Source organism: Coregonus lavaretus, assembly GCF_964263955.1.
Source record: "Coregonus lavaretus genome assembly, chromosome: 39".
Classification (NCBI taxonomy): domain Eukaryota; kingdom Metazoa; phylum Chordata; class Actinopteri; order Salmoniformes; family Salmonidae; genus Coregonus; species Coregonus lavaretus.
Genome location: NC_140026.1, coordinates 12252568 through 12276137, shown reverse-complemented (window position 1 = coordinate 12276137; position 23570 = coordinate 12252568). Strand labels below are relative to the sequence as shown.

The window sequence follows — 23570 nt, the reverse complement described above, 5'->3', positions numbered from 1 at the left end:
CACGAGACGCCAGGTATTACCCACTTGGCGGTGCCCTGTTCCGAAGAGACACACACGACACATCAAACTTCTTATGATCCTCAAAAGTACAAAAAATCTAAACAGGCCTGCCTCTCGTAATCCTCACATCCTTCACTTTACCCAGCACTTTCTCCACCAGTTTGGATATCTCAAATGGATTCTTCAAGATTGGTAATCCGATCCGCTTCTCCTCGTTAATAAACCGTAGTCCTACAAGATACGAAGGGACATTCTCAGCACTGTACGCTACTTTGCTCCCTTTTCCATTCTTTTCGACAATAGTCCAATTCTCATAGATTCCACCGCTATTAGATTCAAGATCCACATCAGCGTCCGCTTCCGCCATCTTTTCCTCCAAAACCACATTTCCCCCGCCTTCTCTTCTTGCAGGATGTGACGTATGAATTAATGTATAATCTCCATGATTACCGTAATTTACATTTTAAAAAATAAAAAATAAAAAATTTCTGTGCTGATATCATGTAAAAACATTTTCCAAATGTAGATTGAATGCCATGGCACAGTCAATGATATAGGTCAGTGTTATTCTCTTCCTCTCTCTCTCACTCTCGCTCTCTCTCACACACACGCATGCACACACACGCACACAAAACTTTGCCCAATGTGTCTGTATCTGATTCATCAGGACAAAGTCCGTCCTAAAGAATTAGCTGGGTCAGACATTCAGAATCAGAGGCGACCTAGCACTAACAACAGGAGGAAAAACAGGAGGTAAAGAAGAGAGAGAAGGAAAGAAAGGCAGTGGGATATGGAGTCAACAGCATCATTAATAAAGCAAGTACACTTACTTGCTAATAGCTGTGTCTGGATAATGTTTCCAGACATTATTTCTGATAAGATTCTGATTGGGTAGGCTATTTTATAATACTGTATCACTGTACTTGTAAAGGCGTACGCTGTTGCGAGCCAAGACATTTGACAAGAAGGCACAATGGCAACAAACCACTGGAAAATGTATATAATTGAGGGCTTTAATTGAAGTTGGACAGGCAGTTAGAATAGAAAGTGTTTCCTCTACTTATTTCCACCCTTTGTTGTCAAACAGACACTGTCTCCACCTGATGAAGCTAGGATTGATCTGTCCCTGTCTTCCAATCAGTCTCAATCTCTTTCTGTATACCTCTCAGCCCACACCACCGCCCTTAAAACACGTTGTACCTCAGCTAACCTCGGTTAACCCAGAACTCAAATCTTGCGCAATTTAGTCAGATCCTCAATGACGTAGTCTGTCCACGAGATGTTATACCTCAGCAGCAGTAGTAAATAATACAGAACACCTTAGAAAAACATAGCGTCATACTGTATCTGTCGTAGCCGGCCGTGACCGGGAGACCCATGGGGCGGCGCACAATTGCCCCAGCGTCGTCCAGGGTAGGGGAGGGAATGGCCGGCAGGGATATAGCTCAGTTGGTAGAGCATGGTGTTTGCAACGCCAGGGTTGTGGGTTCGATTCCCCCGGGGGGTATGAAACATTTAAATAAATAATAATGTATGCGCTCACTAAAAACTGTAAGTCGCTCTGGATAAGAGCGTCTGCTAAATGACTAAAATGTAAATGTATCTAGATAACATCTACACATAGAGATACAGTTGTATCTGTTCTGCACTATAATATTATAGTGAGTCATAAAGGTAGGTTTATCTCCAGTCAGCCAGTATATACATTCGTCTTTCTAGCTCTCCTGGGCCAAATTAACTTATGTGCAGTACAAATGTATTATCTGTGTATCTATGGACTAGGGAATAGGTAGAAGTTGTCCCTAACCACTGATACAGGGTCATGTTGGACATCTTCTTCATGGTTCAGGTTAAGATTGGTGTGTGGGGTAAACTGATCCAAGAACAGGGCAACTTCTAGCTTGGTTCAGATCTGTTAGCATGACAAATGACAATGACTGTAGGCATTGGTTAGAGAGCATAAACAGATCTGGGACCAGGTTGCGCAAATTCTACCTCAAGCTGGCTGTATCTGGCCTTGTGAACATCTTCTTCCATCCTCTTCCTCCACAGGTCTGTGACCAGGCGGGTGTGGTCGTTGGCCCCGGCCCCCCAGAGACCATTCAGGGTGTGTTCCCATGACAGGGGCACCAGGAAGGGAGTCACAGCCGCTACCCTGGAGGAGCTGAGAGAGAGGGTGAGAAAGAGAAAGACATGATGAAAATACAAAAAAGAGAGAAAAACTAAAGGAAAAGTGGGGGTTATTATAATTAAGGCCAGGAATTTTTCCGGACCATGTGACCTTACCAGTAAAAGCTCTGGCCTCTAATTATAAGGAGTTTCCACTAGTTACCACAGCCACAAAGTCAACATGGACTATATTGTAAAAATTTATGAAAACAAAAAGTAGCTTTTTTGTCTTCATTTAAGGTTAGGGTTAGGCATAAGGTTAGCAGTGTGGTTAAGGTTAGGTTTCAGGTTAGGGTTAGGTTTAAAATACGATTTAAAGAATAGAAACTTAAGACATTGGGGGGTTTATGACTTTATGGCTGGGGTAACTAGTGACGACCCAAGCAAGGCCAGATCAAGGATAATAATACATGCCATTTAGCAGACGATTTTATTCAAAGCAACTTACAGTCATGCATGCACTTATTTTACCTATGGGTGGTCCCAGGAATCAAACCCACTACCCAGGCATTACAAGTGCCATGCTCTACCAACTGAGCTACAAAGGACCACAGAGCGAATGCCAATGGAGAATGTAATTGTGGCTACAAAATACACACACTGTGTCTTTCTGTCTGTCCTCTGAATATGTCTCTCTCTGCTGCTACCCCAGGTGTACCAGGCCCTGATGCTTTGTCTGTCCAGTCTGGCTGTGGTGCTGGTGTGTGAGGAGGACGGGACAGTGGTGGACTCTGAAGACATCCTGATGTCTCTGCCTGACAACACTGTCCTCATGGCCCTGGAACCTGGACAGACATGGAAACCCCCTTTGGTAGGCTTGACACTGTCTGTCTCTGTCGTGATCTGGGCATGTACATGTGTTTCGTCTGACCTGTGTTAGGGATTGGACAGTATGTACAGGTATACAGTCGTGGTCCAAAGTTTTGAGAATGACACAAGTATTGGTCTTCACAAAGTTTGCTGTTTCAGTGTTATGAGATATTTTTGTCAGATGTTACTATGGTATACTGAAGTATAATTACAAGCATTCCATAAGTGTCAAAGGCTTTTATTGACAATTACATTAAGTTTATGCAAAGAGTCAATATTTGCAGTGTTGACCCTTCTTTTTCAAGACCTCTGCAATCCGCCCTGGCATGCTGTCAATTAACTTCTGGGCCACATCCTGACTGATGGCAGCCCATTCTTGCATAATCAATGCTTGGAGTTTGTCCGAATTTGTGGGATTTTGTTTGTCCAAAAGCCTCTTGAGGATCGACCACAAGTTCTCAATGGGATTAAGGTCTGGGGAGTTTCCTAGCCATGGACCCAAAATGTCTATGTTTTGTTCCCAGAGCCACTTAGTTATCTATTTTGCCTTATGGCAAGGTGCTCCATCATGTGGTCCTCTGTAGCTCAGCTGGTAGAGCACGGTGCTTGTAACGCCAAGGTAGTGGGTTCGATCCCCGGGACCACCCATACACAAAACATTTTTATGCACGCATGACTGTAAGTCGCTTTGGATAAAAGCGTCTGCTAAATGGCATATTATTATTTATTATATTATGCTGAAAAAGGCATTGGTCGTCACCAAACTGTTCTTGGATGGTTGGGAGAATTTTTAAAAATATTTTTTTTAACATTCTTGTCCCCTTTATTACTTTCCAACTCCACCACCCCTTCCCTAATTGGAGTAAACTAGTGAACAACAATGCTTAGGCCTCTACTTCCAGCTTATACATACTATATCAATTTTATGGACACAGTCCATTTTATAATAATTATATTATGTTTGTTTTTTCTCCTGAACTTCCTCTACCCTCAACCTCTCTGATCATTTTCATGATGTCCACCCGGTTTGCTTCTATATGCCATATCTTTCTAACTGTGCTCTTTCACAAAAGCTCCCAACCTACAACCTATATACTTATTATGGACACAGTATGCTTACATTATTAGTTATCTTGTTATTAGTTGTTGTTAGTTGTTATTAGTCCCATCCTTCAACTCCATTCAACACCACCCATCTATTTCTATTTGCCATATATTTTTCAACTGTACTGTGATGTTTTACAAAAGTTCTGAACCTTTCTATTCTCATTGTTTCTACAGATTGTAAATTAAAAATAAACAATTTTGCTAAAAGTATTATTATATTATTGATCAATTGACTATGACTTTTCAGATCACCCAGTAATGCTATCTGCAAGGTTAGCTCCAGGTAAATATTACAATCCTTTAGCCATTCCTGTACCTGTGTCCAAAAATAAGCTACAAATGGACAGTACCAAAACTAATGATCTAACGATTCTGTCTCTTCGCAGGCAAAATTTGCAGAGCTGGGAAGATTGTATCCCCCATATAAATAACATTCTATTGGTAGCAAGAATTTTATATAATAGTTTAAATTGAAAAATTCTAAGTTTTGAATCCGGCGTCGTTTTGCATAAGTGCATAAACACTATGCCATGGGATCGGTACGTCAAAAATCTCTTCCCAACTATTTTGCAATCTATATGGGACGGCTGTCAATCCTTTGGTCCTTAAATTAAACTGGTATACTTTTTTATTTATCACAGTTTTCTTTAACCAATTATGTTCTTTAATGCAAGGCCGACAGACATGTTCCTTACTTTCTCCCCCTTCCACTTTCCTCTTCCATTTTTGCAGTAATGCTGCAATTATTTGGTTCTAATTTTGGGTAGAGCAGACATTTCCATATGTTTTTGTTAGCTGCATGTGCGACATAACTCCACCAGTCCTACCGATGATATCATTTACGAAGATTATACTTTTTTTTTTTTATGTTGTCAAAATAAAAGGTTTTTTGTCAATTAGTATATTTGAGTTTAACCACAATATTTTGGTTGGGAGTGTTGATACCATCCTTTATTCATGGCTGTGTTCTTAGGCAAAATTGTGAGTGAGCCCACTCCCTTGGCTGAGGAGCAACCCCACACATGAATGGTCTCAGGATGTTTTACTATTGGCATGACACAGGACTGATGGTAGAGCTCACCTTGTCTTCTACGGACAAGGTGTTTTCCGGATGCCCCAAACAATCTGAAAGGGGATTCATCAGAGAAAATGACTTTACCCCAGTCCTCAGCAGTCCAATCCCTGTACCTTTTGCAGAATATCCATCTGTCCCTGATGTTTTCCTGGAGAGAAGTGGCTTCTTTGCTGCCCTTCTTGACACCAGGCCATCATCCAAAAGTCTTCGCCTCACTGTGCGTGCAGATGCACTCACTCCTGCCTGCTGCCAATCCTGAGCAAACTCTGCACAAGTGGTGCCCCGATCCCGCAGCTGAATCAACTTTAGGAGACGATCCTGGCGCTTGCTGGACTTTCTTGGGCGCCCTGACGCCTTCTTCACAACAATTGAACCTCTCTTCTTGAAGTTCTTGATGATCCGATAAATGGTTGATTTAGGTGCAATCTTACTAGCAGCAATATCCTTGCCTGTGAAGCCCTTTTTGTGCAAAGCAATGATGATGGCACGTGTTTCCTTGCAGGTAACCATGGTTAACAGAGGAAGAACAATGATTTCAAGCACCACCCTCCTTTTAAAGATTCCAGTCTGTTATTCTAACTCAATCAGCATGACAGAGTGATCTCCAGCCTTGTCCTCGTCAACACTCTCACCTGTGTTAACGAGAGAATCGCTGACATGATGGCAGCTGGTCCTTTTATGGTAGGGCTGAAATGCAGTGGAAAAGTATTTTTGGGATTAAGTTCATTTTCATGGCAAAGAGGGACTTTGCAATTAATTGCAATTCATCTGATCACTCTTCATAACATTCTGGAGTAAATGCAATTTGCCATCACCAAAACTGAGGCAGCAGACTTTGTGAAAATTAGTATTTGTGTAATTCTCAAAACGTTTGACCACGACTGTACACACCCATGTCAGCTGCCAAGTGAGATGAGTAGGGCCCTAAGTTTTTCTCTAGACCTACCACATGACCTGGGCCCATATCCACAAAGCATCTCAGAGTAGGATTGCTGATCTAGGATATGTCCATATAATCTTATCAATTATGATCTAAAAGGCAAAACTGATCCTAGATCAGCACTCCCACTCTGAGTCGGTATTTGGATATGGGCCCTGAGCAGGAAAATCTTAAAGGCCCAGAGTTTTTCCTGGTTCGATTACACGGTGACACCATCCATGTTGCTGTCTCTCATCTCGCCCCATATCTTACTCTAACCCCACAGGGTGCAGTGCTCTCAAAAGCCCAAGATCCCAGCCAGCCGCGGACAGGAAGAGACATAGCCCGCGTGACCTTTGACCTGTACCGGCAGAACCCCAAGGACGTGTTTGGCTCCCTGAACGTGAAGGGCACCTTCTCAGGCCGGTACTCCGTCAGCGCTGACTTCAAATGTCTGGGGCCCAAAAAAGTCCTCAGGTAAGTGGAGAGGAAGGGGATAGGAGGACGTCTCCAGCCTGGTGGGATGTATCTGCAACAATGGTAATTCTCTCACTTACTCTCTCTCTCTCTCTCTCTCTCTCTCTCTCTCTCTCTCTCTCTCTCTCTCTCTCTCTCTCTCTTGCTCTCTCTCTCTCTCTCAGAGAGGCCCTCCGCATGGCCTCCACCCTCCTCCAGGTGGCAGGTCACATGTTGATCACCTCAGCCAATCTGATCAAGCGGATCATCGAGGGAGCAGAGTTCTGGCAGCCCCAGAGGGTGGAGGCCGCAGAGTGCTGGAACTAAGACAGTACTGGGACTGACCGCTCTCTAATGACCAAATTAATCCTAACTTGAGTGTATGTTTATGATTGAGTTATGCAAGGTTGTGAGTTGTGATCAAACAGGAGGATAATTACACATTGTTTAGCTTTTTTATAAGGTTAGTTATAAAAAAGGATGTATCTTTCTCTAACAATTTTGAGAATGTACCACGAAAATCCACAAATGCAAGCAATTAATTTAAAAAACTGAGTATGCATTATTTTTCACTTTCTTTGTAGTTTCTAATCACTGTCTCATATTGTGTTCAATACATGCTTTCAGTTGTTACACCACTCAGTCCACTGTCAGAGACACCCACTTGCAGAACATGGAGAAACAGTTCTGTTCATACATAAAAGGGTATGAGAAAACCTGGCAGGTCAAGAAGAAGTGTCTCAGGAGATCCAGCTGGGCCATGGTTTTGTTGTTGTTCTTCGGCCGTGGGCCCATTTTGAAAGCTTGTTCTTCTCCGTGGGTTGTTTATGAATGTTGTGATCCCCACCTCTTTCAGCTCCTCCTTCAGTTTGTCCTTTGGGGAATTCTTTCCGTTCTCCTTGCATCTCTTAACTTCAGCCTTCTTCTTCTTCTTCTTCTTCTTCTTCTTCTTCTTCTTCTTCTTCTTCTTCTTCTTCTTCTTCTGTACTTCAGGTGGTTCTTTCTCTTCTTCCTTCCACTCCAAGCTTGACCTAATCTGGTGGGTGGTGTCAGTAGGGTTGTCATGGTTACCATTGCAGCTCCTGCTTATGATGTCGACATCATCTGGCTGAGACATCCTTTTCTTCTTCGGTGGTGGTCTGTCCATGCTGTCATGTTGTGGTGGCGGTGGTTGTGTCAGATGCTGAATGAGCTGTGTCTTTGATGACAGGAGGCCATTGGGCTGTGACTGGCCGTTCTCCTCTGACTCTGGACCTGGTGGTGAAGCGCGAGCGAATAGCGTCGGTTGCAGAACCACTTACGGATGTACTTCATGTGGAGCCTGGTGAGGGTCTGCAGACGATGGAGCTCCTCCTTCGAAGGCTTCTTGTTACAATCAAAGCTCCGCCACAGCTCTAAGTGAGAGACCTGATAGAGCATGTGGGGTTTGAAGTTGTTTTCATGGGCTTTGTCTCAGGTTTCTAGAGGTTGCCCTGTGGTTGTGGGGGGCGCCACTGAGCGTGGAGGAAGTGGAGAGCTTTGGGGACCTGCAAGAAAGATTGAGCTTATTGGGTGCAACAATGGGGTGGCGTTTACTGCTTTTATGAGGAACGGGTGAGGAGGACTCTGAGGACAGGCTGCTAAGTTGAGTGGAGGTGGAGACAGGTGAATGTTTGTTCCTGTTACTCCCATCATCCTCCTTACTGAGGCGAGGCACCTCCAATACCTTCTCCTTCACCTCTTTCTCCTTTTTGTCTTTCTCCTTCTCCTGCGTCTGGTTTGGTCCGCAAATCTTGCTGCGTGCCTCGCAGATCTCCTCTGCGTCCCAGCTGATCCCGTAGCGCAGCTGTTGGACCATGAACCACAGCCTGACCTAAAATAAGGACAATAAAATATTATATTGGTTGTTTTCACCTAAATTTGCTTTGTGTTATAAAAGCTTGTCAATGAAAATTACAGGACATCAAATACAACCAACAACATACAGAATATATAGAGGAATGGTTGCCCTGAATACATGGCTACTGAACCCTAATGGCTGCTGACCCCTAATGGGTACTGACCCCTAATGGCTGCTGACCCCTAATGGCTGCTGAACCCTAATGGCTGCTGACCCCTAATGGCTACTGACCCCTAATGTCTACTGACCCCTAATGGCTACTGACCCCTAATGGCTGCTGACCCCTAATGGCTGCTGACCCCTAATGGCTACTGACCCCTAATGGCTACTGACCCCTAATGGCTGCTGACCCCTAATGGCTGCTGACCCCTAATGGCTACTGACCCCTAATGGCTGCTGACCCCTAATGGCTGCTGGAAGGAGCTGCTAATGGAAAGATGCTGACCAAGGACCACGCGTTGGTAGTTTGCCCACGCTATCTCGAAGTCAACTAGGAGTGAATGCCACCCTAGCTAGAGCTAACTCAGTCTTCTTCTCTGTGAGCTTAGCTGCAACAGTTGGATCCAGATGCTTGTCCATCGCTCTGCTGCTTGCTTTCTTTTGGTCATCACCGCACTTCTATTATGATGAATATAGAATTTAATATAGTCTACCGCCGGATGTACAATAAACAACAAAGGTGTTATTAGGGGTTCAGCAGCGAAGCTGGTGAAAGCCTATTGTATTTGTTCTGGTTCATTGTTATTATTATACTGGTTCTGCCAATTTGCTGAAAAAAAGCAAATTCCTGTGAGATAATAAGGCCTAGGAGGATGCAAACGTTTATGATGGTAAAGGGCCATGGGCCACACCCTCTCATACAATGCCATGCCAATTGGCCACATGGTGGCGCTATAACAAGCGATTGAAAATGCAAACTTGAAAGCTCACGCCCCTCACCTCATTTGAGCTACAGTTCTGAAATTCGGTATATAGGTATATATGGCAAGGAAAAATTGAGCCTCAAGGAACCATAAAGTCCGCAATGATGGATTTTTCTCAATTTGGATTTTTTTTTTAAACACTTTAAACACTACTCCTCTGGAACCGAATGACCGATCTGCACAAAACTTAATATGTGGCATCTTTGGATCAAGGTCTCACAAAGCAATATTTTTCAGGCTTGTACCAAAAACAACATGGCCCCTATTGACCAACAAACATTCACGTGGTCTTGCACATAAATCCCTATAAATCAGTCACAAATATTTGTATTGTAACAATACTTGGTACACATGTTGCAAACACTGTCAAGACTCAACATATGCAAGCACCTTCATATCGACCACACTGTGGCGCTATAACGGGCACATTGGTATATCTCTTGATCTGTTTGACTCAGACTGATGAAATTTGGCACACATGTTCAGGGATATGAGTCTAGATAGCCTGTAAAGTATGGTTAAGTTTGGCCACATTGTGGCGCTGTTGGACAGGAAAAAAACATGAATGCAAGTTCACTGCTTATAGCAGCCGTATTGTTTAGCTAGAGTCTTGGAAAATATGTGCATTCATATACCACATTTGGTGCCGATCAGTCCAGCGGTTCTGGAGAAGAAAACATTTAAAGTAGTCAACATCATTGAAAATGGTCCAAAATACATCTAAAGCATATTACCTGCAAATTGCATGATGCATTTTATTTTGAGTTCTGATATTTGGCAAGTGTGGTAAACAGTACAGAAGTAATTCGTCCTAGGGCAATGTGTCAAATTGTTCCTGATGGTGGCACAGTGGTCCCATAGCTGAACCCCGGCATTGCTGCTTGCAGCTATATTTCCATGTGTTGCTGTTGTCCAGTGCTTGACTTGTACTGAAATAGGTGCTGGTGTAACAGTGTTGCTTCCGTCCCTCTCCTCGCCCCTACCTGGGCTCGAACCAGGGACCCTCTGCACACATCGACAACAGTCACCCTCGAAGCGCCGTTACCCGTCGCTCCACAAAAGCCACGGCTCTTGCAGAGCAAGGGAAACAACTACTTCAAGGTCACAGAGTGAGTGACGTCACCGATTGAAATGCTGCTAGCGCGCACCGCTAACTAGCTAGCCATTTCACACCGGTTACACTGGTACTCATTTTGGGTCCCTGTACTGTTTATATTTAGGTGCAAGAACTCCACAATACTTTTAGCCAATATTTTATAAGAGGTGCAGGATCTTACGCAGAAGAAAATGTGAGATGCTGGTACTCAGTACCAGTGAGCTCCTGCCCAATTCAGGCACTGTTGCGAATGTGCCTAGGAGGGTATAGGCCCACCCACTTGGGAGCCAGGCCAATCAGAATGAGTTTTACCCCACAATTCTCTAAAACAAAGTTGGAGGCGGCTTTGTAGGTGGTTGGAAATGTGGCTTGAAATATCCCATTCCATATGCTTTTTGGCTGTTCAGACTACAGGAAAAAGAACAGATTCGAATCGGATATGCAGAAAATCTGTATTTGATTCGCTTCAAACTGTGTCTGACTTTCGGTTGCTGCAGATGCACCTCCCCTGTTGACTTCGGTAGTTGTGTGTAACCGTCTGCATTAGCCTAACTACTCGAACACACCCATTGCCTGTCATGTACATAGCAAGGCAGATTTCTGGGCGACACGACCAAATGTACATAGAAATGTTAAGTATAGATCTGTCATACTCATCGAAAGTAAGTCTAAGAAGCAGTAGATCCGTTCTATGTGCCCTATTTCTTACATGTCCGTTAAATTGTGTTTTTTAATCTTTTTACTTTCGGCTTTGTACAACGGCACCTGACAGCTGAAAATACAATATTTTATCGAAAGGATATTTCACAGTGCTTTAGATTGTACAATGATTAGCTTGTTTTGTTTCATAAACTGAAATTAGGCGAACCATTATAATTTTAGCAACCAGGAACTTTTGGTGGACTGACGCATATATTGCATGAGGTGGCCTCAAACGCAGATCAGACCAGAGACAGAACGAACAAAAGCAAACGGACCGAAAGGTAAAAAGTTTACATTTGAAGCATTATATGGGCTACGAGGCTAGAGGTATTTTAGCATGCGAAGGTCAAGGACAAAGCAAAGCACCCGATTCCCACCACCATTTATTGGGGCAGCTTCAACCGAACCAGGGCTCACAGAAGACATGTCTGAGGGGTGCCAGGCTCTGCCGCTGCCTGAGATCCAGGCCGTTGTTTGTGACATGTGTGTGGATGACAAAAAGCCAGCGTTGAAGACCTGCATGAAATGTGAGATGTCCATGTGTGCCCAGCACTTGGAGCCGCACCTGACAGTGCCATTGCTGCTGCAGACACATACCCTGACTGAACCCATAGCACCGGGGGCTGGGGGAATTGGGGCAACCACCAAATGCCCCCACCATGGTAAGATTCTTGAGTACTACTGCTTGGACGACCTAACTAGTGCATGCATGTCCTGCGCCATCGAGGACCAGCATCGTGTCCACAATATGAAGACCCTGCCTAAGGCACACAAAGAGCTGGGAGAGAAGCTGAAGGAGGAGCAGAAGGCTTTGGCCCAGAAAGAGAGCCAGAGCCTGGAGCTAGTCAGGTGGGATAAGGAGCAGAGGGAGAGGTTGGCTAGCTCCAGTGTCCGGCTCATTGAGGGAGTGTCCGCCCTGCGCGACATCACCCTGACCAGCGTCCAGAGTTCCGTCTCAGCTCGCGTAATGTCCATCAATACCTCCAAGAGGACCATGCAGGCTGCCCTGTCTGATGGGGACTCCTTCCACTTCCTCCAGGGCTATGAAGGGGTGCACCAGGCTGTGGAGAAAGCCCGTGCTCTGGATCTGAGGAAGGGGCTGGAACCCGGGGACGACCGGGACAAGCTGGTTCAGGAGCTACAACAGAGCGGAGGAAAGCTTGTGGAGCAGACAACACAGCTGTGGAGTTCTCTTCTGGCTCTGGTCGACCCCGAGAACTACCAGGAAAAACAGGGTTCCCCAGGGTTACCTCCCACCACCACATTGACCTTTGACCCCACGAGCTTGGGAAGGGGCATGTCTCTTTCCCAGGACCACAGGAAAGTGTTCTACACCCCGCTTGCCAAACTCACCACCCATACTCTTCTGTGCCAGGATAGCGGCTCTGATACCAACCTTAGGTGGGTGGTCAAACTATCTGAGGACTGTGATTGGACCGTTGGCTTACGTGTCAACGTTTCATCTGCTGGGAATGTCAATGTTTTTGCACTGCGCTGGCAGATGGACCAACTGAGTTCACTGGCAGACTTAAATTCTCAGTGTATCTATCTTCCTGGGAACACTGCAGCTCAACCTGAAGCAATACCCCGTCCCATAGAATTAGAAGTGTTCTGGGACAGAACCTCTAACCCACCATCCCTGTCCTTCTACAGCAGGGGCAGATATCACCAGAGGATGGCACTGCACAGAATGGAGATCCGGCATTATCAGGCTGACCTAACTCCCTTTGTCACCCTGGAAACAGGAAGTAGCCCAGCCAGAGCCAGACAGAAGGAAGAGTACAGTCAGTCCAGAGCCAAACACTGTGTAGGTTACAAACGGTCCATAACCAGAAGTTATGAAGTGAACAGTCAGCCAGAGCAGCAGTGGGGGTGCCCATGTGGAGCGGTCCATGAAGAAGTCAAGACTCAGCAGCAGCAGTCTTTCTACCACCTGCATGTGTCTCACCAGGGTTCCATGTGCACATGTGGGAGGGTTATCGGTACACCGTATATGGGGGTGTTCTGTGAGCTGGTATAATGTCTACACTCTTAGAAAAAAAAGTTGCTATTTAGAACCTTAAAGGGTTCTTTGTCTGTCCCCATAGGAGAACCCTTTGAAGAACCATTTTTGGTTGTAGGTAGAACACTTTTGGGTTCCATGTAGAAGTTTGGATCCTGGCTAGTGTTAACAAATAATTGTGAGCAAATTTTTCTTGTTTTTTCCTTGTGAGGGGCTGAGGTAGGCCGTTATTGTAAATAAGAATTTGTTCTTAACTGACTTGCCTAGTTAAATTTTTTTAAAGGCATGTTCTGATTTTCATAACAATTTGACATTTTAACAAGCAGTACAATTAATATCTGTACTGTATTTTGTATAAATGTGTGGTTCTTTAATTGTCATGTTGAGATTCAATGTTAAAATGAAAAATAAACAATTAACTCTAAAACATAAATCATATGGAATGCTCTTTATTGGTCAGAAGTGACAAGACTGAAAAAAAAGTGTCTTAAGACCTGCATAACACGTTTGACAAAAACCAGAGATATAGAATGGAATTATCCTCCAAAACACTGTGACGTAAAGTAAATATACCGTCATAGTGAAAACTAGTCAGTTACAAGTACATAATAATGCATAAACAGAGACAACATTCTCGCAAAGTAACTGAATACACAGTCAAGTACAATAATGTGAAATTCTGATTGCATGGACATTTTATATAGTCTCTAAGCCATTGAGAAAAGTGTGAAATCAACAGTAAGTCAAGGTAACACTCAAAGCTGTCCTGTCTCCCTCACCTCTTTAGCCTACTTTAAGAACATACTTTGAATACATTCTGTATTCCACAAGTTTCCCCTCAACAATATGACTGACTGAGTTTCTAATGTAGCTGTACAGTACATGAAACAGCTGTTTGTCAGTCGTTTCACTCTGTATCTATTCCATCCTAGCTTTAATATTTGGTTCGCATGAGAATAACAGAAAAACTTAGTAGCTATGGGAAAAAAAGACTAGAATATTATATAATCTAAAACTTTTGCAAATCATTAAAGTGCAATATATATTTATTTATGTGAGTTTGAAAAGGATGAAGTTAAATAACCAGAAATATCTTAACATAAAAATCTGCAATATTTCTCATTATAATGAATGTTTTCATCTATTGAATCTATCTAAAATAATACAAACTGATGGTTTCAATTTGGGATAAACTTGACCTGTAATCTTGATATAGTTAATACTTCATACAGTGAAATACTGTATATTTATTTATTGCATATTGCTTTCAAATAGCATGGCGGTGATGTGCATAGAAGTGTTAGGAAAAGATGGGATTGAGAGGTAGAGAGAGAAAGAGAGAGAGAGTGAGAGAGAGTGCTTCAGTGAAATGCTAGGACTTGGTGGATAATAATGGACTGAGAGAAGAACCCTGTACTCAAGGCCTGCAGAGCTGAATGTGAATGATTGAGCAAGATAACACAAAAGTACATCCTGAAGTACCACAACAATCCTCGGTTCACTTATTAACAAAGAAATGGTAATTTACAGAAAGAAATGCCAAATATGTCTAAAATATCAAAACGTAAATAAGACTCTTAGATAAGGGATTGTTTGAAAGTGTCATGTAAAAAAGGTTTTGATTTGGGCAACCAAACACTCATCCTAGGTTTATGTTTCTCAAATTACAAATTCTTACTATCAATGGTTACAGTATTGTGTGTGTGTGTGTGTTTGTGTGTGTGTGTGTGTGTGTTTGTGTGCGTGTCTGTGTGTAGCATGTGTAATAGCATCCATGTGACAGGGACGTGTTTGGCTCCTTGAACGTGAAGGGCACCTTCTCAGGCCGGTACTCCGTCAGCGCTGACTTCAAATGTCTGGGGCCCAAAAAAGTCCTCAGGTAAGTGGAGAGGAAGGGGATGGGAGGACGTCTCCAGCCTGGTGGGATGTATCTGCAACAATGGTAATTCTCTCTCTCTCTCTCTCTCTCTCTCTCTCTCTCTCTCTCTCTCTCTCTCTCTCTCTCTCTCTCTCTCTCTCTCTCTCTCTCTCTCTCACTCTCTCTCTCTCTCACAAACTTCCCGTCAATCACTCTCTCTCTCTCTCTCTCTCTCTCTCTCTCTCTCTCTCTCTCTCTCTCTCTCTCTCTCTCTCTCCATCTCTCTCCTTGTTGTCACTCTCTCTCTTTCTCTCGCTCTCTCCCACTTCCCGTCAATCACTCTCTCTCCCCCCCCCTCTCTCTCTCTCCCACTTCCCATCTCTCTCTCTCTCTCTCTCTCTCTCTCCCACTTCCTGTGTCTCTCTCTCTCTCTCTCTCTCTCTCTCTCTCTCTCTCTCTCTCTCTCTCTCTCTCTCTCTCTCTCTCTCTCTCCCCCTCTCTCTCTCTCCCTCTCCCTCTCTCTCTCTCTCTCTCTCTCTCTCTCTCTCTCTCTCTCTCTCTCTCTCTCTCTCTCTCTCTCTCTCTCTCTCTCTCCACTTCCCACTTCCCTCTCTCTCTCTCTCTCTCTCTCTCTCTCTCTCTCTCTCTCTCTCTCTCTCTCTCTCTCTCTCTCTCTCTCTCTCTCTCTCTCTCTCTCTCAGAGAGGCCCTCCACATGGCCTCCACCCTCCTCCAGGTGGCAGGTCACACGTTGATCTGATCAAGCGGATCATCGAGGGAGCAGAGTTCTGGCAGCCCCAGAGGGTGGAGGCCGCAGAGTGCTGGAACTAAGGCAGTACTGGGACTGACCGCTCTCTAATGACCAAATTAATCAACTTGAGTGTATGTTTATGATTGAGTTATGCAATGTTGTGTGTTGTGATCAAAAAGGAGGATAATTACACATTGTTTAGCTTTTTTATAAGGTTAGTTTTAAAATAGGATGTATCTTTCTCTAATAATTCTCAGAATGTACCAGGAAAATCCACAAATGCAAGCAATTAATTAAAAAAACTGAGTATGCATTATTTGTCACTTTCTTTGTAGTTTCTAATCACTGTCTCATCTTGTGTTCAATAAATGCTTTCAGTTGTGACATCCACTCAGTCCACTATCAGAGACACCCACTTGCAGAACATGGAGAAACAGTTCTGTTAATTCATAAAAGGGTATGAGAAAACCTGCCCAGCACTTGAGGAACCAACAGAACTCAACATAATCTGAGCCTTTAGATACTGTACCTTTAATTAGGCTATAACTGAGTTAATTAGTTTCTTACTCATGATAAGACCACACAAGATCTGCCAAAAGACAAGGAAACAGACTGCATAAGCAGAATATGAGGTCAGGTAGTGAATATATTGAGTAACATTACCAACAACATGATCAAATATTAAACTGGTAGCATCTGTTCTGTCTAAACAAGGGTTGCATCCCAATAATCTCTCCTTTCTCCTGAAGTGAGCACTTGTTCACTTCCCTGGATTTGAACGAAAATGACTGGTATATGGACACTTCACCTACATCAATCCAATGCTTTTAATTTTGTGGGGAGTAGTGAACAAGTGAACACTTCAGGAGGAAAGAGAGATTCTTTACATGCTGAACATATCAAACGAGGAACATCAATGCAATGTCATAGTTAGAAACTTCCCAGCACAAACCTGTGATAGAGCTTGAAACATTCATTGACATTTGAATTAATAACTATGTGAACAGGAAGTTGGTAGTGCTAAAACTACAGCAGACTGTAGAACTTCATCATAAACATAATCAACAGCTTGTAGCATACAACAGAATTCTGTCTCATTCGTGACAACTCCTAACATGTAGCCTAACAGTCCATTTGTATCAACCTCCAGGGCTGTCCAGTAACATTATAGCAGGGGAGTGTCTCAACACTCATGGCTTCCTTTTCCATCGTCACCGCAAACAGGTAAAAGGTTAAGATAGGCTTTCAAGTTTCAACATGTTATTTCACCTGTTAGGTCATGACAGATCAGTGCTTGCGAAGGAGAGAACAAAACAAGGAGAGGAAGCCTCTTCACACTATTGAGATGTAACCCAAGTCTGTCCCAGCGGTCACTTCTGCTTCATGCCATTCACAAGTTTCCAAGCGCCTGCTTCCTCCTCCTCCCTACAAGCCTCCCTATTAGCACCACGAGTAACGGGACCCAAGGACAGCATGGTGGACTCTGTTGGATCCATTTCTCCAGTCATCAACTGGTCCCTCTCCCGTTTCATCTGCCACTCCCTGATCTGCGCCAGGACTTTCAGGCGCTCCTCCCCACTCATCCAGCGTTCCATGCCCTGCTTGAGGTGGTAGCGGGTGTCTCCGAACCACTTGGTGAGGGCCTTCCGCAAGAGGCCCGTCTGCTTCTGCAGCCGCATGTAGTCCCCCTTGGTGGGCCACTGGCAGGTCAAGAAGAAGTGCCTCAGGAGATCCAGCTGGGCCATGGTCTTGCTGTTGTTCTTCGGCCGTGGGCCCATTTTGAGGTTGACCTAATCTGGTGGGTGGTGTCAGTAGGGTTGTCATGGTTACCGTTGCAGCTCCTGCTTATGATGTCGACATCATCTGCCTGAGACATCCATTTCTTCTTCGGTGGTGGTCTGTCCATGCTGTCATGTTGTGGTGGCGTTGGTTGTGTCAGATGCTGAATGAGCTGTGTCTTTGACGACAGGAGGCCATTGGGCTGTGACTGGCCGTTCTCCTCTGACTCTGGACCTGGTGGTGAAGCGCGAGCGAATAGCGTCGGTTGCAGAACCACTTGCGGATGTACTTCATGTGGAGCCTGGTGAGGGCCTGCAGACAATGGAGCTCCTCCTTCAAAGGCTTTTTGTTACAATCGAAGCTCAGCCACAGCTCTAAGTGAGAGACCTGATAGAGCATGTGGGGTTTGAAGTTGTTTTCATGGGCTTTGTCTCAGGTTTCTAGGGGTTGCCCTGTGGTTGTGGGAGGTGCCACTGAGCGCGGAGGAAGTGGAGAGCTTTGAGGCCCTGCAAGAAAAGTTTGGTGGAGATTGAGCTTATTGGGTGCAACAACGGGGTGGCGTTTACTGCTTTTGAGAGGAACGGGTGAGGAGGACTCTGAGGACAGGCTGCTAAGTTGAGTGGAGGTGGAGACAGGTGAATGTTCGCTCCTGTTACTCCCATCATCCTCCTTACTGAGGCGAGGCACCTCCAATACCTTCTCCTTCACCTCTTTCTCCTTTTTGTCTTTCTCCTTCTCCTGCGTCTGGTTTGGTCCGCAAATCTTGCTGCGTGCCTCGCAGATCTCCTCTGCGTCCCAGCTGATCCCGGAGCGCAGCTGTTGGACCATGAACCGCAGCCTGACCTAAAATAAGGACAAGAAAATATTATATTGGTTGTTTTCACCTAAATTTGCTTTGTGATATTAAAGCTTGTCAATGAAACTAATTACAGGACATCAAATACAACCAACAATACAACCAACAACATACAGAATATATAGAGTATAAAGTATTCACCCCCCTTGGCATTTTTCCTATATTGTTGCCTTACAACCTGGAATTAAAATTGATTTTTGGGGGGTTTGTATCATTTAATTTACACAACATGCCTACCACTTTGAAGATGCAAAATATTTTAAATTGTGAATCAAACAAGAAATAAGACAACACAAACAGAAAACTTGAGCGTGCATAACTATTCACCCCCCCAAAGTCAATACTTTGTAGAGCCACATTTTGCAGCAATTACAGCTGCAAGTCTCTTGGGGTATGTCTCTATAAGCTTGGCACATCTAGCCACTGGGATTTTTGCCCATTCTTCAAGGCAAAACTGCTCCAGCTCCTTCAAGTTGGATGGGTTCCGCTGGTGTACAGCAATCTTTAAGTCATACCACAGATTCTCAATTGGATTGAGGTCTGGGCTGTGACTAGGCCATTCCAAGACATTTAAATGTTTCCCCTTAAACCACTCAAGTGTTGCTTTAGCAGTATGCTTAGGGTCATTGTCCTGCTGGAAGGTGAACCTCCATCCCAGTCTCAAATCTCTGGAAGACTGAAACAGGTTTCCCTCAAGAATTTCCCTGTATTTAGCGCCATCCATCAGTCCTTCAATTCTGACCAGTTTCCCAGTCTCTGCCGATGAAAAACATCCCCACAGCATGATGCTGCCATCACCATGCTTCACTGTGGGGATGGTGTTCTCGGGGTGATGAGAGGTGTTGGGTTTGCGCCAGACATAGCGTTTTCCTTGATGGCCAAAAACTCAATTTTAGTCTCATCTGACTAGAGTACCTTCTTCCATCTGTTTGGGGAGTCTCCCATATGCCTTTTGGCGAACACCAAACGTGTTTGCTTATTGTTTTCTTTAAGCAATGGCTTTTTTCTGGCCACTCTTCCGTAAAGCCCAGCTCAGTGGAGTGTACGGCTTAAAGTAGTGGTCCTCTGTAGCTCAGCTGGTAGAGCACGGTGCTTGTAACGCCAAGGTAGTGGGTTCGATCCCCGGGACCACCCATACACAAAAAAAAAATATGTATGCACGCATGACTGTAAGTCGCTTTGGATAAAAGCGTCTGCTAAATGGCATATTATTATTATTATTAAAGTGGTCCTATGGACAGATACTTCAATCTCCGCTGTGGAGCTTTGCACCTCCTTCAGGGTTGTCTTTGGTCTCTTTGTTGCCTCTCTGATTAATGCCGTCTTTGACTGGTCCGTGAGTTTTGGTGGGCGGCCCTCTCTGGCAGGTTAGTTGTGGATTTAATGGTGCTCCGTGGGATGTTCAAAGTTTCTGATATTTTTTTATAAACCAACCCTGATCTGTACTTCTCCACAACTTTGTCCCTGACCTGTTTGGAGAGCTCCTTGGTCTTGCTTGGTGGTGCCCCTTGCTTAGTGGTGTTGCAGAATCTGGGGCCTTTCAGAACAGGTATATATATACTGAGATCATGTGACAGATCATTTGACACTTAGATTGCACACAGGTGGACTTTATTTAACTAATTATGTGACTTCTGAAGGTAATTGGTTGCACCAGATCTTATTTAGGGACTTCATAGCAAAGGGGGTGAATACATTTGCACTCACCGCTTTTCTGTTATTTATCTTTTAGAATTTTTTTCATTTCTCTTCACCAATTTGGACTATTTTGTGTATGTCCATTACATGAAATCCAAATAAAAATCCATTTAAATTACAGGTTGTAATGCAACAAAATAGGAAAAACGCCAAGGGGGATGAATACTTTTGCAAGGCACTGTACAGGACATCAAATACAACCAACAACATACAGAATATATAGAGGAGTGGTTGCCCTGATACATGGCTACTGACCCCTAATGGCTGCTGACCCCTAATGGCTGCTGAACCCTAATGGCTGCTGACCCCTAATGGCTGCTGGAAGGAGCTGCTAATGGAAAGATGCTGACCAAGGACCACGCATTAGTAGTTTGCCAAAGCTATCTCGAAGTCAACTAGGAGTGAATGCCCCCCTCGCTTCCCACAGCAGGCCCTGAGGGAGGGGAGGGATCTGGGCCGGGGATGGAGGACGGGCATGGTGGTGGTGGTATTGGGGTGGCTGATCTGTATGTTAATGCTGGAGCTAACTCAGTCTTCTTCTCTGTGAGCTTAGCTGCAACAGTTGGATCCAGATGCTTGTCCATCTCTCTGCTGCCTGCTTTCTTTTGGTCATCACCGCACTCCTATTATGATGAATATAGAATTTAATATACTCTTCCACCGGATGTACAATAAACAACAAAGGTGTTATTAGGAGTTCAGCATTCTTGTTAACAAACTATAGTTTTGGCAAGTCGGTTAGGACATCTACTTTGTGCATGACACAAGTCATTTTTCCAACAATTGTTTACAGAGAGATTATTTCACTTATAATTCACTGTATCACAATTCCAGTGGGTCAGAAGTTTACATACACTAAGTTGACTGTGCCTTTAAACATCTTGGAAAATTCCAGAAAATGATGTCATGGCTTTAGAAGCTTCTGATAGGGTAATTGACATTATTTGAGTCAGTTGGAGGTGTACCTGTGGATGTATTTCAAGGCCTACCTTCAAACTCAGTGCCTCTTTGCTTGACATCATGGGAAAATCTAAAGAAATCAGCCAAGATCTCAGAAAAAACATTGTAGACCTCCACATGTCTGGTTCATCCTTGGGAGCAATTTCCAAACGCCTGAAGGTACCACGTTCATCTGTACAAACAATAGTATGCAAGTATAAACACCATGGGACCACGCAGCCGTCATACCGCTCAGGAAGGAGATGCGTTCTGTCTCCTAGAGATGAACGTACTTTGGTGCGAAAAGTGCAAATCAATCCAGAACAACAGCAAAGGACCTTGTAAAGATGCTTGAGGAAACAGGTACAAAAGTATCTATATCCACAGTAAAACAAGTCCTATATTGATATAACCTGAAAGGCTGCTCAGCAAGGAAGAAGCCACTGCTCCAAAACCTCCATAAAAAAGCCAGACTATGGTTTGCAACTGCACATGGGGACAAAGATCGTACTTTTTGGAGAAATGTCCTCTGGTCTGATGAAACAAAAATAGAACTGTTTGGCCATAATGACCATCATTATGTTTGGAGGAAAAAGGGGGTGACTTGCAAGCTGAAGAACACCGTGAAGCACGGGGTGGGAGCATCATGCTGTGGGGGTGCTTTGCTGCAGGAGGGACTGGTGCACTTCACAAAATAGATGGCATCATGAGGAAGGAAAATTATGTGGATATATTGAAGCATCTCAAGACATCAGTCAGGAAGTTAAAGCTTGGTCGCAAATGGGTCTTCCAAATGGACAATGACCCCAAGGATACTTCCAAAGTTGTGGCAAAATGGCTTAAGAACAACAAAGTCAAGGTACTGGAGAGGCCATCACAAAGCCCTGACCTCAATCCTATAGAACATTTGTGGGCAGAACTGAAAAAGCATGTGCGAGCAAGGAGGCCTACAAACCTGACTCAGTTACACCAGCTCTGTCAGGAGGAATGGGCCAAAATTCACCCAACTTATTGTGGGAAGCTTGTGGAAAGCTACCCGAAACGTTTGACCAATGTTAAACATTTTAAAGGCAATACTACCAAATACTAACTGAGTGTATGTAAACTTCTGAGCCACTGGGAATGAGATGAAAGTAATAAAAGCTGAAATAAATACTTTTCTCAACTATTATTCTGACATTTCACATTCTTAAAATAAAGTGGTGATCATAACATAATTTTTACCAGGATTAAATGTCAGGAATTGTGAAAAACTGAGTTTAAATGTATTTGGCTAAGGTGTATGTAAAATTCCGACTTCAACTGTAGGTACAGTGGGGAAAAAAAGTATTTAGTCAGCCACCAATTGTGCAAGTTCTCCCACTTAAAAAGATGAGAGAGGCCTGTAATTTTCATCATAGGTACACGTCAACTATGACAGACAAAATGAGGAAAAAAAATCCAGAAAATCACATTGTAGGATTTTTAATGAATTTATTTGCAAATTATGGTGGAAAATAAGTATTTGGTCAATAACAAAAGTTTATCAATACTTTGTTATATACCCTTTGTTGGCAATGACACAGGTCAAACGTTTTCTGTAAGTCTTCACAAGGTTTTCACACACTGTTGCTGGTATTTTGGCCCATTCCTCCATGCAGATCTCCTCTAGAGCAGTGATGTTTTGGGGCTGTCGCTGGGCAACACAGACTTTCAACTCCCTCCAAAGATTTTCTATGGGGTTGAGATCTGGAGACTGGCTAGGCCACTCCAGGACCTTGAAATGCTTCTTACGAAGCCACTCCTTCGTTGCCCGGGCGGTGTGTTTGGGATCATTGTCATGCTGAAAGACCCAGCCACATTTCATCTTCAATGCCCTTGCTGATGGAAGGAGGTTTTCACTCAAAATCTCACGATACATGGCCCCATTCATTCTTTCCTTTACACGGATCAGTCGTCCTGGTCCCTTTGCAGAAAAACAGCCCCAAAGCATGATATTTCCACCCCCATGCTTCACAGTAGGTATGGTGTTCTTTGGATGCAACTCAGCATTCTTTGTCCTCCAAACACGACGAGTTGAGTTTTTACCAAAAAGTTCTCTTTTGGTTTCATCTGACCATATGACATTCTCCCAATCCTCTTCTGGATCATCCAAATTCACTCTAGCAAACTTCAGACGGGCCTGGACATGTACTGGCTTAAGCAGGGGGACACGTCTGGCACTGCAGGATTTGAGTCCCTGGCGGCATAGTGTGTTACTGATGGTAGGCTTTGTTACTTTGGTCCCAGCTCTCTGCAGGTCATTCACTAGGTCCCCCCGTGTGGTTCTGGGATTTTTGCTCACCGTTCTTGTGATCATTTTGACCCCACGGGGTGAGATCTTGCGTGGAGCCCCAGATCGAGGGAGATTATCAGTGGTCTTGTATGTCTTCCATTTCCTAATAATTGCTCCCACAGTTGATTTCTTCAAACCAAGCTGCTTACCTATTGCAGATTCAGTCTTCCCAGCCTGGTGCAGGTCTACAATTTTGTTTCTGGTGTCCTTTGACAGCTCTTTGGTCTTGGCCATAGTG

At 44.1% G+C, this 23570-nt stretch overlaps 1 protein-coding gene and 1 long non-coding RNA gene across 3 annotated transcripts; both read left to right on the top strand.

Moving 5' to 3' along the window:
• Nucleotides 1-599: 599 nt before the first annotated feature.
• Nucleotides 600-7108, top strand: LOC311113125 (lipid transferase CIDEB-like). 2 transcript variants are annotated; one of them, XM_084156278.1, is made up of 5 exons: nucleotides 600-816; nucleotides 2053-2176; nucleotides 2822-2980; nucleotides 6367-6557; nucleotides 6722-7108. In XM_084156278.1, exons 1-5 carry the CDS (start codon nucleotides 791-793, stop codon nucleotides 6861-6863), a joined length of 642 nt encoding a protein of 213 aa, XP_084012404.1. In that variant the 5' UTR covers nucleotides 600-790; the 3' UTR covers nucleotides 6864-7108. The 2 variants fall into 2 exon arrangements, with proteins under 2 accessions (XP_084012404.1, XP_084012403.1); XM_084156277.1 differs by having other exon boundaries at nucleotides 626-753.
• A 7736-nt stretch (nucleotides 7109-14844) lies between these two features.
• LOC311112812 lies at nucleotides 14845-16128 on the top strand. The gene is made up of 2 exons (XR_014610909.1): nucleotides 14845-15017; nucleotides 15698-16128. It is a non-coding gene; the product is annotated as an uncharacterized lncRNA (long non-coding RNA).
• Nucleotides 16129-23570: the final 7442 nt, after the last annotated feature.